General features: G+C 33.4%; 1 protein-coding gene across 1 annotated transcript in view; it reads left to right on the forward strand.

Moving 5' to 3' along the window:
• Positions 1 to 5,064: 5,064 nt before the first annotated feature.
• The window catches only part of LOC138305556 (uncharacterized), a 65,562-nt gene continuing 54,031 nt past the window's right edge, over positions 5,065 to 16,595 (forward strand). The window contains 2 exon segments of the mRNA XM_069245847.1: positions 5,065 to 5,220; positions 7,429 to 7,446. Of these exon segments, the coding sequence (XP_069101948.1) occupies positions 5,193 to 5,220; positions 7,429 to 7,446 (46 nt within the window). The 5' untranslated portion in view covers positions 5,065 to 5,192.

The raw sequence follows: 16,595 nt of genomic DNA on the forward strand, positions 1-16,595 counted from the left end.
AGCTCTGTGAACAAAGATAGCTAATCACATTCACCGCAGCTAATGTTCTTACCTTATATATCAAATCATTATAGATTTACAGGCCCACTACTTTTCCGAAATAAAAATTAAAAGTGTCTTAAAAACAATAGTAAAATATTAAGAAAATACATATATCGATATTCTAAGATGAGGTTACAACACCAAACAAATGCAAGATTCCATGTCAGTGTAATCTATATTACCAGAGAAAAAGTTAAAGGCCCACTACCTTTGCGAAACAAAAATTATAATTTCTTTAAAACAATCATGATATATGAAAATCTATAGTAAAGTTCTAAGAGAATGTTATAACACCAACGAAATGCAAGATTCACAAAGTAAAATATATTAATCAGTGAAGATTCATGTCGCTGTTTTGCCGTCTGGGGCAGTGATAATCAACTGACGCGCGGTAATTAGGACGACGACGGGAAACATAAAACGACCCGCGTTATGAAATAAGCATTTAATTTATTTAAATAAAACTGATGAGAGGGTGATGGTAAGTGTAGTATTAACGGTAAGTTAATAACTTTTGTAACTCTATAAGATTATCAATTTCGTTTTACATTTTCATTCTAAAATCTAAAGCCGTTTCGGTAATGGCTCTTTAAGGTCAACTAACGTGTGGTAACCAGGACAACGGCTGGAAACATAAGACGGCCCGCGTTATGGGAATTATCAGTTAATTTATTATTTAATATGTCTATTGTCTACAGAAATCGAAAAGCAATTAGCAACTTCTTGCCTAAGATACCCCTATTTAATCGTAAATATGGAACTTTTGACTAGATCACATGCTTGCGGTTCACGTTCAAGGGGCATATATATGTATTGTTAATAGTAATTTCACTATCTTTTTCGTGCCATAGATACTTTCGGGTGACCATTATTTTCACAAACCTAGCGTATTTATAAGTAATGACTTAGACGCATTTTTGCATGGTTACACTTACCTATGACGCGATACTATAACAAAGCGATGACGTTTTTGGGAGAGGTGTGATATGATCTGCCTTAGTGTATTGTGTATGGGTTTATGCACATTTTGTTCCCAACGAAATATACATGAGACGAGGCGTAAAGTGTATTCACACATTCCGATGTGTATGGATACTAATATGACGTCAAACATAGAACATTTACCTCGACATTATGGCATTGAACCTATCCGTGGTTTCGCCAGGCGCATTTTTGGTAGTGTTCATATTTGAGGATTTTTTCTATATTTTATTTTATTAGAATTATTAATGTATATGATTCATACTACTGATATAAAAAAATAGCAGAATCAAATCATACGGTCATTGCTCATGGGTTTTTTTTCGTAAATCATTGAAATACATAATTAAATATTTGCATTTTTAAATGAAATGTCATAACATGTAAATGTCGGGGGGAACGTGACGTCACAATGACGACATTATATGAACTGTGACATTTTGTGTTAATTAGGACAAAATTCGTTTAGTACGTGTTTATCATTTACCTCTGTCGAGGTCAGTATAGTGTTATACCACCCTGGTAGATGAATAGAGAACAAGGGCGTTATAGGGGTCTTAAATAATGTTTAAATGATTATCTCATATGCATTTTGACTACAACAAAAATGCTAGCCATATGACACCACCCTGGAAAACTCTCAATCTTTGGGCAATATATCTAGAGATCGTGATATTGTGACGGATTCTCTAAAAATGGAGTGATCGAGTTGATATGCGAATAAAAGTCACTGTGCACAAATCAATCGTTGAGGTAATTGAATTTCTACAGGACATACCCAGATCAAATATAAAAAGGGTTCACAAAAGTGTAAATAGTGTGTTGTAATTAATGTTTATAAGGTACTACACGTATTTATATGCCAATAATATGAATGGAATTCAAAGTTTAAGTAACGAAACCTTAGAGTTTTTAATATATTACTGATTTTTTTTCTTCAAATTTTCGCCCATTTATGGAACATGCATCTTTAAAAATGTAAATTGTAATATGCAAACTGTTTGTGTTATCCGTGAATGTGATTTACTGTGGGTCCTACAAGGAGACCAGCACTTGTCACTCCTGTTAATTATGTCACACTGTTAATAAATTATAACACATTTTATGTAAATTCATCCTCTAAGGTTAATGGTACCCATTAACACTCTCTGAGTATGTGAGATGGGTCAACGAGAGCTCACACGAGTGTTGATAATTATAATTCTACCTTACACCAACACGCGTTTAGCTAATTAAGGTTTTAGACCCTGTTTAGAGTAGTGGTATTCTGTGTGATGATGTATCATTGTAGGTGTACTTTAAAGATGCTCCACCGCTGACAAATGGTAATTTTTCAACATCAAAAACAGGAGCAGACGATTTAGTGTTTTTCTTCAGTTACAAAAGTTACTTACTTTACACCATTACCACCATTGAAAAGTTTGAGCTTCTAATTTTACTTTACGTTAAAAAAATAATTGCATCCCGGAAAAAAATCTGTAGCACTATATCCTATATAGAATGAAGTACTGCTTGCATGCACCAAAGGCAAAATAAATTATTTCATTTTATTTCTTGTTTATTACAATTATTGTGTTTATTACCAATTATTGTTCAAATGATGAATATCATTTATGCACTGTTGGCGGTGGAGCACCTTTAACATAACTAAAATGATAAAAAGTGTGTGTGTCTCATGCCCAGCCTTAGATAATGCTTTATCAACTTAATCATGTTTAAGTTCACCTAAGAAGTTAAAAATAGTCATAAAATACCCCTAAATAGGGGCTTTTACTTATGACGACAAACATTTACGATATATAGAGGATCAAACATGAGACCCTTAGGTTCGTGGCATATCACAATATTCAACGCGTTTAATAAATTTAATATTACTTAGCAATGAGTGTAAGGATAATATAGACAAAACTTTTATTTCGTTTCTTTATAAGAATGGCAGAATCAGGCTTGGGTTGACGTTTCTACCGAGACAATCGTGCGACGTCATATTTTGATCATGGCGACATTATTACAGAATGTACCTGTGACGTCACAGTAGTGTTATTACACGTGTGTCTTATGATATCCGTGACATGGCTGAACGGATCAGTTATGTAATAAATAGAGAATCTTACATCAGTGACTATGTGCTATAGAAATTATCAAACGAGTTCAATAATTTGATCTGCTTCGAGCCTTTTAGCGAGTGGCACATTAGATTATTTAACGAGTTTGATGTAATCCACACCACATATTCACGAGTTTTTACGATATTTTACTTTATACACTGTAGTTTTTTTTTCTATTTACGAGAAACTGTCTATCAAGAAAAAAAACCAAACGTCAATTCGTAGGTGTATTTGAACATAAATCAGTTAATAAAATGTGGGCATCAGGGCTAATTTTAGGTACAAAAGTGATAAATATTTAGGCATACAAAAAAATCACTCCTTTTAAAAATTTTAAGGAAAATGGATGGAATGGCAAGAAAAATAATGCCATTATCATAACTACGCGAATTACGCAGGAGAGTGGGACGACTGGTTCGCCCGTTGTCAGTATAATGTGATTGGGTTTGGTGTGTTGCTTGGAATCTTCATCCTCGATATTTCAGGGGTTCCGTTCACTTACGATCTCTACACCCATGGACTATCCCATAGTGAAATTGAAGGCAGCTCAGCGGAAAACATTTGATCAATGACAGGCCAGCAAAGATTTCCTTTGAAGACTACAGAGAAAGCGACGCCTAACATCAAAGCCACACAGTCAGCCACAGTGTACCGTTATACGGCTCTTTTGATGTACATCGTATGACTAAATTACCTGTTCTATTCCATTGCCTCCAGTTTTACTATGATATAGTCCAGGGGTGTAGAGATCGTAAGTGATCGCAACCACTGGAATATCGAGGATGGGAATCTTCAACTGCATGCTTTATGATATAAAAAGGGATATGAGTTCTACTTTACAAAAAGACACAACACATTCTCCCAACAGTCTCCCAAAACTCGCACTTCACACACGCAAGACACCGCATACTCGAAAGGCCGTCCTTGCATGCAAACAAGTTTACAAGAACACAAATAAAATGATCAAAATAGCACCCTAGTGAACAGAAAAAATCATATCAATACTGTGTCAATTTAATTAAACATAGTAATAAGATGTCAACAAGGTGCCGTTTTTCGTCAGGAGTCATTTTATTATATTTTTCATAGTTTCTATTGACATGGTTTTCGCTGTTCAGCAGTTGCTGATTGTCAGTGCTAACATAATACGACTTGATTTCAATAACATTATATGCATAAATAATGATAATAATAAACAAACTTAAATATACCGGCCACTGGTGTTATGAATTACAAACATGTTGTTAACATCGATTCATAACCAAATCACATAAAGACGCCAGTTAGTAAATGTTGGTATCTATCTAAATCAACCGTCTAACTGATACAAATAAATGTACATAATTATGTAGTTTCAAATTATCGCAATTATATACGATTTATGTTATTAAATATATAGGAAACAAAACACGTTGCTTATTTCTGCTTTCTATATATACATATGCTTTATGAAAGAAGCAAACACACAATACCTTGACATAAAAAATGTAACATAACACTGTATAATGGTAATAAAACATTCAGTTTTATTATTTTCAGAAGAATTTCAACTTAACAACACTTTAAAGAATGAAGTATGCGTGGGAATGAATGGGCGTCTTATCCAGAAAGATATGTTGCAAATGGAAAAGTAAAATGTTTTATGTTTGTGGTGAAGGTATTGGCAAAACAATGGGCCAAGGGGACTCATCATTAGAAGAATGCATCAATCTAATTATATTATACAATATATGTGTAAAACGAAAGTAATGACGTCAGTTAGCAGTACGTATAGGTGTATATTGCATGAGTTTATTATCTGTTGCTTTACTTTACTTTACTTCCTGTGCAATATTTACCTGTGACAATACCGGCCAAGGCTTCCCTTTCGTGGGCCCCTGATTTTGAGGATTCCCTTCGGTGGCCCCCGATAGGGTTACCCTACAATAGAGGGGACAGACGGTCAGAGACAGGGCTGGCCCCCGAAGTGGTAGGAATAACTGGCGCTGGAAGCCAAATAATTCACAGTGTAGTGGAATACTCAAGTCTTTTATACCATCTTATAGACTTTATGTTTACATCATGAGGATCTTATTACTAATTACAACAGGTAACGATTCTGTTTTTTTTCTTTTTAGTTTTTTTTAGTTGCAACTCCACTTACGAATATTAATTTGTATTTATTAAACAAGAGCAGACGAATTATTATTTGTCTTCAATAACAAAAGTTACTTACTTTACACTATTAGTATCTTTGTAAAGGTTTCAGCTTCTTATTTTTCTTCAGAATATTAGTATTAATATATTTAATTGAATCTTGACAAATCATCCAATGTACTATATGGAGTAAGGCACTGATTGCGCTGAGATCAAAAGTATAACTTATTTTATATGCATTTTTGTGTGAACTTGAAACACATATATATATTCACATAATTAAACATAAATTATTCTCTAAATGATAGAAAGTGTGTATGCTCTGTCGGCGATGGAGCATCTATAAAATTTTCATATCTACTTGAAACAGATTTGATATTCATCAATTTACAAAAATCTCAACTACAATTTATCACAAATAAAACATCATCTAAAATAGAATATCTAGCAATGTTTTATGCAAGTCTTCTTTACAAAATAAATGTTTTGGCAAGCCGTGTTTTAAGACTGCTAATATTGTGTTATTAATAGGCATTCATAAGATAAGTTATTTATATATCTATGTGAGTAAATTTACCTTGTTTTGGTACATGCTTCTATACGCCCATGGCGATGCAACATAATGAATAGAAGCAATGTATAAAAACGAGATACAGTAAATGATAATTTTGTTGAACATGAAATGTGAACAGGAATACAATTTTTCGCGTGTGGCATTTTTTCGCTTTGTCAACTTTTTAATTATTCTACGTTTGATATTTATAGGTATTCAAGTTAAATTTACATGCCTAAATCATAATTGTCAATCTTACAGCGTAGACATTTGATAAACGCAAATTAAACGTGATTCCCACATCCTCAAAAAATTATCTTCACAGTATAACGTTGACTTATGGTAACACGTTTGAAACAACTGTTTTGAACATTTTGATTTTCAATATACATATATAGCTAAACTATAATACAATTATTATGCATGCTTTGCTAATGTGTATGACGATGTTTTAATTTCGAGATAGGGCTGAAACTAAGCTTTTGTACGAGCGTTTATTTTTTATAAAAATAAATAAATGTTTATTAGACCAACCACTAAAAATTCAAAAGCCTTTTTCGCTCGCTGTTATCTTCAATAGTTATTGACAACTATTCATAATGCACGCAGATTTCGTTATTGTAAAGCACGGGCAAAACTGCTTTTAGTCATCATAAGAAATCTTTTAACTGTGGGACATGATATCATCTTTCATTTCTCTCGCATATCACAACGTAATAAATAATTATGTCTGCTTTTGAAATGTAAAAAAATGGACCACATAATATGGTAAACAATTAAACATTAAACTCATTAAGTTTTTCCCTATAAATCTTGTGTGTGACATCATGCAGAAGTTACTTCACTGTGCGCAAGAGATAATAAATTTTAATCTTCATTGTTTAGTACGGATGTTTAAGATATTTCAAAAAATTAATTGCTTCGACACAATTGCAATGATGAAATTAACTAAATGGAAAAACGTTACCTAAGTAAATTGTCGAGTGTTTCAGAATATAAGCAAAATTCTGGTTAGTCCGCACATGGTGAGCGGAAGAATATCAAATTGGGCATTCCTATAAGATAAATGGAACAGAATATCTTGATTTTCTGTGGAAATCATTACCTATACATTTGAAACTCCATAATTTTTGTTCAAAATTCAACGTTTTAATTGTGATCATTTATGAACATTTGATCTTGTTAAGTTCATGTTCACCGCATTACTGACGTCACTTCCGGTATATCCTGGTCAGATATTATCGTTTTAAAGCATTGCTATGTGCGTTATGAATAACATGAAAACGTTTGTTATCCATATTACATTATCGATCTGAATTTCTAAAGATTCATTATTTCTTTTTTCTTTTTTTCTTTCAACCGCTACAAATTCTTTTATTTTTCTTATTTTGAAATAAATACAAGTCTATGTTAAATTTTCTCTCTTTCTTGAAACAGTACTTCGAAATGATAAGGATTGTGTCTCGATTATTTTACGCGATATGTCATTAAATTACACTAGAAAATTACACGTTTGCGCACTTAGTTTTATTTTCTTTCTTAATTACCAAATGCTTGTTTATTTCAAGTTATATATGTTTTCTTATTTCGTTTTTGTTTATTTTTCAGTTTTATGTGTTCAATATGGTGAGTACATGTCTTTTTTATTTATTTTCCTTTCATTCTGATGATGTTATGTATATGATATATATATGAATTACATGGAATACGTCATACCAACCGTAAACCGTTATACATGTATTTGATATATAAAAGTATTAGAGAGAGAAAAGTAAAAATAATACATCCTTACGTTATGAAGGAGTTACATGCCCTTTGAACAACATACTTAACATTACATCATCGTGAATCCGTCATATACAAATTTATAATATTTCTTTCGCAAGGAGGTGCTCTTTATGTCGATAACAGATGAAAATTCAAAAATGTTCATGATAAAGAATGAAGAGTACTTTGTTACTACACCATTAAAAACAATTGTGTTGAAAGCGTAAAACACCCTGGGATGAACGTTTCCTTCGTAAGCGTAAGAACACATAGCTAAATGACAAACACCGAAAGACATCATGTGAATATGTTCTGTCGTTTGTCCTTCATAAGGCCTTTTCCGTGAGAATGATACCCATTGTTATCCAGTACGTCGACAGTCTGATGGCATTGGGAACTGGCCCGGGGGTGATTGTGTAGATGTGGACGTACATATATCATACCAAAACGATAAGAGGCACGTCTATATAGCCATTATCTGCCGTTATGCCATACATTACTGCTTAAAGGAGGTATAACAAATTTGCAGGAGGGAGTCCATTTCTGGACAGCTCGACATGCGGTACTGGACTTCCATGCTATTTGTAGCATCTATATAAATTTCCCATCTAACCAATACCTTACGTATGTAAATCAAAACTCTAAACAGGCGTATATAAAGACAATGAATGTGACCATGAAACTTAATTATTTCAAAATGTTATAAACGTTTTCAGTAATGATTTCCCTGGGTTTAAGGTCTACCTCAGGTTACATGTAAAAATATAACTTTTAAAAGGCTTAATTCAGATCATGTATTGTAAACGACTAGATATTTGGAAACATAATTAGAAAAATAAGGCAATGAACATTCATGTTATAATACGTGAAACTAAGCTTTTAATAAATTTCATGGTTTAGGTTGGACCCACGAATATTAGTGACTTTTGTAAACCAACTTATTTTTGCGGGTTTTCGATTGAGGTAAATTCGCGAAAGTTTTTCCCCGCGAAATCGATATCGTCCAAAATTCTTGAACTATTAATTTAAAATGTATTTTCACTCAATCTTATATTCGCGAAAGTTATTCCCAGCGATATTGTTTTGAAAAGGAAATCGCGAAATTATGAAGACACGAAAAAAGGTTTTTTTACAGTACATAGATTCCACAAATGGAAGCAAGGGATCCGATAAACATGTAACTGGTACCATAAAAGATGATAAAAAGTAACCAATACAATACGACTGATGTCACACAAGTTGTTTCTGGGACAAGGCAGATTTAGTGTGATTTATTACCTATATTACACCGATCAAGACAAGCCCTTCAGGCCGTCAGGATATTAATGGTAGTCCCAACGCATTGTATGATTGGACTGAGGCGACTAAATTAGAGATTATTTTATATGATCATACTAAGTTATATATCATGTCATCTTTTAATCATTTGTGCGCGTTATTTTATTTTTAGTTCAAATCAATTAAAGGCCCACTACCTTCCCGGAGCAAAACATAAAGGTTTCTTAAAAACCTTAATAACATCAGAACATATATACCGATGGCCTAAGATGAGGTTACAACACCAAACATTTTCTGCTTAATACATGGTAACAGTGGCGAGTCATTTCGCTGTTTTGCCGTCTAACGCAATGATACTCAACTACCGTGCGGTATTTAGGACGACGGCGGGAAACATAAGACGACCCGCATTATGAAAACTAACATTTTATTTAGTTTTATCAAGTTGTTCAGAAAGCGATGATATGTGTAAGTAAACGGTAAGTTAATAACTTTTGTGACTCTACAAAATTATCGATCTCGTTTTACATTCCCATTTGAAAAATTAAAAGCCGTTTCTGAGAGGTAGTGGGCCTTTAAGTCCGCAAGGATGAAATCAGATTGTACTTGTCCTGACATTAACATGTAGTAGCTTATAAATGTTTCATTTTTATTCGGTTGGAATGGGGGATGTGAGTGTGTGTTGTTTATCCTTGTTAAGTAACTTAATGCTACTACATATGGCCCTCACAACCATTCAAAGACAACAAAAATATGAGTCGTGTACCTTAACACATCAGTCGTACATCTATATTGATAACGTACCCCTGCAGTAAACTAATATGCGTCTCGGTCAGGTGACAGAACCAATAGCCTTTCTCGAAAGTTTCTTTAACAGTGTGCATTGAGATAGCACTTAAATGACGACACTTTCCACTACTATAGGGAGGCGTAAAGACACACACAGTCCGACCTTAGTTGTTTATTTGTTATGTAAAATTGACCAAGTGACCTGCCTTTGAGATGCGGCAATTCTTGTTCCAAGATACATCCAGTAACAATCAATTTTGCATGTTGTCATTGATGGTTTGATAAATGTAACCCTGGTGAATACTTACTACAATAAACCTCTCAGCTAAAGAGATATTCTCTTTTGATCAATCGGTGAGCGTCACACTGATAAGACAGGGATCCCAAGTTCGATCTCCAGCGAAGGCGATGGTTAAGGTTAAGTCCTGCGCTCTGTTATAAAATCCATTTTGGATTGCGAAAATGATGTCCTATTTCATTTATCAAAATACCAAGAACAACACCTAAATCGGCTTGGTCATTTTTGGTCGTCCAAAACATCGCGTTATTGGATAGTTAATTAGTTTATCATCTACATTACTATGCCTATTGATAGTCTCGTAATTGAACGTCTGGCAAGAACAGAAGCGTCCGATGGACACATCAGGAAGTATACCGTTCTTATTCCGGTGAATTATATTGTACAGTTGTATATTGACCGCAGATATGTCACTCTGGTGTCTAGTTTGACATTTCAGTGGGATAACGCTATCAAACTGACGTTTAGTTAACCCCACGAATAAGTTTATGTCATTAAACGGGGACATGTGGACAGGATGTTAAATAGATGATCTGTAGTATATGTCAATTATATTTGAAGTCGGCATTTCTCTTGTCAACAGAGCGATAGCGGAATTGAAGTATGTTTGTCAATTTATTATCCTTATATTTCTTATGCCAAAGCTTTTTAGACAATCTTCACAACGCACTCTACTTTAAATGTGTTGAGTTTTGACCAAGAAAACTGTTTATGAACGATAATTAAATTCATACGATAGAACAGCTATTTTTGTAGTGGTCAATTGACGAGTTTACTTCAACATTAGCTATTTTGGTTGTCAATTGTACCCCCATAAACCTTGCTTTGGTTTCGTTACTTTATTTAGTAATAATGACAAATAAATGTCAATATGCCCTATTGGTCATTATACTCATTTAAGGTAAATCGTTTATTGACCAGAAGTGAGTAAGGTCTATGGAAAAAGAAATTGCACTATCATTAACAGTGCAAATCCATATCTAATATATGTGGGGTGGTAGATCTTTTTGTATTTGGTCTGTTAACGGTAAGAGTTGGACGGAGAGATATTCTTATCAGATCAAACCAAAATCTGATTAATATTCCAATAATGTTTTCGGGATTTGAGGAATGAAATGACAATTTTCTTTCGTTTTGAAATAGATATCAATATGTTCCCTTTCACCCTCGCACATTTAACGGCTTATTATTGTGTAACACGATAAAACGTGTTTTGCTTGTCACCCGGGGCGTCAACGAAAATTTCCGTGAATATAATCTCCGCGTAACACTCACGATTGCGATCAACAACAAATGACAGCGTCATTTGCCTAGGGGTCAAAGGTCACGCAAATGACCAAAGAGAAATTTTGTGACATTTCTTGTGACAAGATATACATGTACAGATGGACGATGTTAATATTGTTTGTTATCGTATTATTAGAATGTATCATCAATCAAGCTTGTTTTTGGTGCTGGTTCATAGGCTGATAAACGTCACAAGTCATTAACTTGGTTCCATATGGAGGTGTTAATTAAAAAATGAAGTCATATGATTCCCCGCTTTTCCGGACATCAGAGCGCTATAGACAATGATAATTTGGCTAGCATTTGACGTACAAGGATTGGTCTGAGTAAAACAAAAATAATTAGTATACATGTACCATCATTTAATTTGGATGATAAATAGGTCAAATTATCTCGTCTTAACCGTTCATTTTTTCTTCTTTCTTTGAGTGTATGTACATTTTACTAATAAAAAATCGTTTTCCAATGAATATATCAGCTTATTTGTTCAAATCAATGGTTTAAATGAATACAAACCAAGTGGAACTATACCAGTTTTTAGATAGAGGAAGATATTTTGATATTTAATTCAATTGATCGATCGTAAAACAGATTTTGGTTTTTTTCTAGGTAAAATTTAATTTGTTTGTAAATATTACAACAGATTTCCTTTCTAATGGATCACATGACTCATACGTTTATCTGTTAGTATCAAGACTGGTATAATGTTTCATTTAACGTCATGTGTTACCCATTTATCTCTTTGACTTACAAGACGTAATAAATGAGGGTTAATAAATATTCCGATTGTTCACACTACGGGTCAATGATGACACCGCCGTTTTACCAAGGAACCAAGGAATATGACATATTGAATAATAAACATTGTAACCCGACTGACCATTACAAGCTCGCGGCCCTCACGCGCTCTAGAGACGAATGTTGCTGTCAGAGGCTATTGTTGTCCAGGATATGTCCTCTAATGGCGGAAAATAGTTTATGTCCATTTGAGGACAAGGGTGATGTAAAATATCACGTTAAGTCGTTAATCTTTCCGTTACCGTGTGGATCGTAGTTAAGTATCGTCATGCCGGCCAGAATGTTTTTCCGGATGGCAGGAGATATTTTATGACCTTTCGAGGACAAGGGTTATTTGAAATATCACGCTAACTCGTTAATTTTGTCGTTACTATGGAGATCTTAGTTGAATTTTATAATGACAAAGTATAGGATGGGTCTTAATTGCTTTTCATTTAATACGGTGTAAGAATATAAATGAAAATATAAAAACTTTGTAGATCGATGATAAAAACAATTTGATGATGCCGCTTATAAAAGCATATTTGTAAATATTATAAATATAATTTTTATATTCATGTTCATGCAAAAGTGACCAACAGTACCTCTTCAGATATCTTTAAAAACCAGAAATATTGTAGTTCTTCACTAATTTCATCACTACTGGAATGCTTATAACGTACATGAAATTGGTCATATTTTGGGTGTACGTTTGAGACGAACCACACCGCGCTCGTCTAAGTGTATGTAGTGCCTCTACGCTCAGATCTGGAGATATTTGTTTTAAAAGCGTATTAGAAATCAAAACGAGATACCGTTATATTTTACAAAATTATATACAGAACGACAATGAGGGAATGATACTTTCACAAATGACCAATACATTTTAAAATATTTAAATATTGAATCATATGTGGAAATTGAAGAGTGCAACAAAATTATAATCCATTCGAATAAACCCCTACTGTAACATTAGAAATGGTTGTGTGACCTGAACTAAAAATAGCTAGTCAGAAACAAAACGTGTCTTGCTATAGTACCGCCATTACTCACGTCAAAACCAGACAACCCTTCATTGTTAGTGTGTGACCTAAATTAGACTGGGATTAATGAATTTAATAGGGGAAAGTATAAACGCCTAAATATGTTCTTTTATGTGGTATTATACATCAAAACGTTATTAATCGTACACGTAATGGTGTGGACGTCTTAGATGGTAAAGATATTTCTTGAAGCTTGAAATGTGTGTATATATATTCAGTTGTATACTGTATTGTGTGGAAACTCTCTATGTTTTAATTGTTGTAATTTAACCACAAATATAACAATGATAAAGACAGAAACATATATACATAGAGATTGGAAACTCTTTCTTTGTCTATGTTGACAGGCAGAGGGACCTCCAGTTTATAGGCATTTTCCCTTGGCTAACTACATTTAAGTGTATCCTTTAAAACATTATACTTTTGCATCAACACAAAGTTTAAACATTATATCATGGTTTGATGTGATCAGTTTTCCCAATTGATGTTATTTAATATGATTTTTGAAAGTATGAAAATGAGCAATTTTACCCGGTTTTTCGAAAACCAGGCATTCAAAACCGGAATTGCATTTTGTTTTATTAACATATAAGTTAAAATATTATTTTTTCTTTCCAAAATCGTACTCAAACCATCTGAAAATTACTTAACTTTTATAATATATCAAAGTTATTCTGCTGTATTTAACTATTTAAGAGTTTATCTAAAAGCCCCTAGGGACATAGAGAGGTACATCTGCCTATCGTAAAATTGGCGAAGTTGCCAATCTCTATATATATATGTTTCTGATAAAGACAACTAGTTTTATTGCCATTTTTACTACATTAATTAGCTTTGAATATATCTATTCATGAAACCAAAACGACGACTTAATGTACAAATAAATATTTGATGTTATAGAGTATAACCCACATGAAGATGACATTCTAATGTGGTTGTTGTTTCATTATCAGAGTTTAAACTAGATAACAATGTTTTACTCATTGGCTCCGATATAACTTTTCGCTATTTAACCTAATACGTTTTAATAAAAAATTAACAAATATCTCGATTGTGTTGAAATTGACCGTTCGAGACCTCGAAAATGCGGTCTTGATAAGCAAGTAGAGGTGGTCGCAAAGGCAGGTTTGACTCAGAATATCTTGCAATAAAAAGGGAAGAACAGAAACGTTCAAACAAAAATGGTTTATGTAGGTTCAAAAAGAGTACCCAAGGTCAGGACACATGATTCTAGATATGGTATACCTATTTATATAACATCATCAAATTGTAATAACATATGTACGATAGCCCCCAAAATCCACCATCAAAAACAGACTTTCACCATCAAAATATTCGGAATGTTGACTAAAGGCTGTCATCGTCTGGATGTAAAAACTCAAGCTGATCTTGATGTCCTGTAAGTACTTATTTTACAGGTTTTTATAATGTCAGGGCCAGGCGAATGACTCTGAACCTACTACAATTGTAAATAGACACTATTATGGTAGATATATGACAGCTGGCATTTAACAAGGTCAAATTACTTAATCATTAATAATAGGAAATGACTAGAAATAAATAAAAATATAATATAAAAATAATAACGAAGAAAACACTAAAATGGAATCCTTCCTGTTGTTCTGGTACTACCCGCTTGACGTTGCTCCAAAATAAGTACAAGGGTATAATAAGGTATGCTATGACTTACATTTCAAAATAATTCTTTTTTTACTTAAAACTTATTCTAATAGTAACTCTGTATGACATTTAATCAAATTGAACTGACCTAAGTACTGTAAACACAGATATTTCCGCGAGTGCTTATTTTAGCGATTTATCATCCTTTCGCGATGGTGTCATTTTTGCAATTAAATAAACCTTTGTGAACAAACTATGTACGCGTAAGGGACATTTTAGCGAGAATATGTATCTTTCCTCCTTTAACAAAATACAATGTTGGATACATAGGGGAAATCTTCACCACTTCTTCATGGTATAAATAAAAAAATGCAGGATCTGTGTTTCATATTATCTGTTCCCAAAACAACGGTCGTCAATAGACAATACATAAGGTGATAGTACATTGGTTTTATGGTGACCTCTGTCCACACCTAAAGGATACAACCTGTCAACAACTTGTTATCAATCAAATATGGGATGTGTGACAGAGGTGCAGTGCATGCCGGGACACCGTCTGTCACATATCTGTCATCCGTGTCAATAAATTAGCTATTTTCTACACACCTTGTGCCCAGTGACACGTATCGTTAGCCATTTGGCCACTGCTTGGTTATGTAGTGACCATAGAGCACGTTACTGGACATGTCTTGCGAGATTGACCGCTGTGACGTACCAATCAAACACGGACAGGATAGCTTAATAATGTTGTAATTCAATATCGTTATCAAGTATACACTATCCCCCTTATTCGTATACAGATACCAAAAGACCACTTTCACTACATCCCTCAATTCGACATACTCTATAATTAAACCAGCAAGCTATGAACAATCAAGTATTAACAATACATCAAGAATTTTGGCGGAAAACTGGCTCACCTTTTATGGAGATGGCCGAAATATATTTATTTTGACTTAACCAAAATGATTTATCGAAAAGAATTTTGAATGAAGGTGCGGCCTTAAGAGCTCCATGTTGCATACATACAAGTATTTGCATGTCCAAATTGGGATTAAATAAAATGAAATAAATGTAATTTCTGTGTGGTGAAAAAATAAAATTTGTATTTGTAAAATGATTAAAGATTTGTCTGACAGAAACCGCACTAACAAATATTTTTTTAATTATGCTCCACTGCCAACAGAGCATAAACTAAATTCGTTATTTGAACAATAATTGTTGTTTGATAATGAGTATAAACATATATGTCTAATTAGCACAAAGAATAATATTAAATGATTTCTATAACTTTTAGTAAATGCGCAATCAGTGCTTCATTCCATATAGGACACAGTACCGCGGAATTTGTTCCGGACGCAATTAACTATTTTTGTTATTTTGATCTTGAAATGAAAAAAGAAGCTCAAAATTTGCAATTGTGAACTTTTGTAACTGAAGAAAAACGCATTTTTTTCTTTTCCTATTATTGATAATGAAAAAAATATCGTTTGTCGTCAGTGGGTCATCTTTAAATCACGTGACACAGTTTTTTTAACTGGAAAGGTTACAATATATTTCCACTCTGTAGTCTGACACCTGTAGGATCTGTACACACTGTCAGCCCCATTAATCCATGTAACCTCTGAAGACAAGGCCAGTTCACACGTGACATCACGAAATCCTTATACGGAAGTTATCTTTCATGCCTAATTAGTATCTCTTATCTCCGCACTCCAAATATGTTGTAAAGTCGTTAATGTGACAGGATTATGTATTTTACTGCTCTTTGCTGTAAATGTTTTCATGATTACAACTTATTTATATTTTCCGTGTGTGTTATTTTATTTTCTAAAAGTTACCCAAAATTTCCTTACGTTGACTTAATTATACACTGAATCTATAAAACCTGTGTAGTTTAAACTATTGTTTTTTTG

Source organism: Argopecten irradians, chromosome 13, assembly GCF_041381155.1.
Source record: "Argopecten irradians isolate NY chromosome 13, Ai_NY, whole genome shotgun sequence".
In the NCBI taxonomy this organism is placed as follows: domain Eukaryota; kingdom Metazoa; phylum Mollusca; class Bivalvia; order Pectinida; family Pectinidae; genus Argopecten; species Argopecten irradians.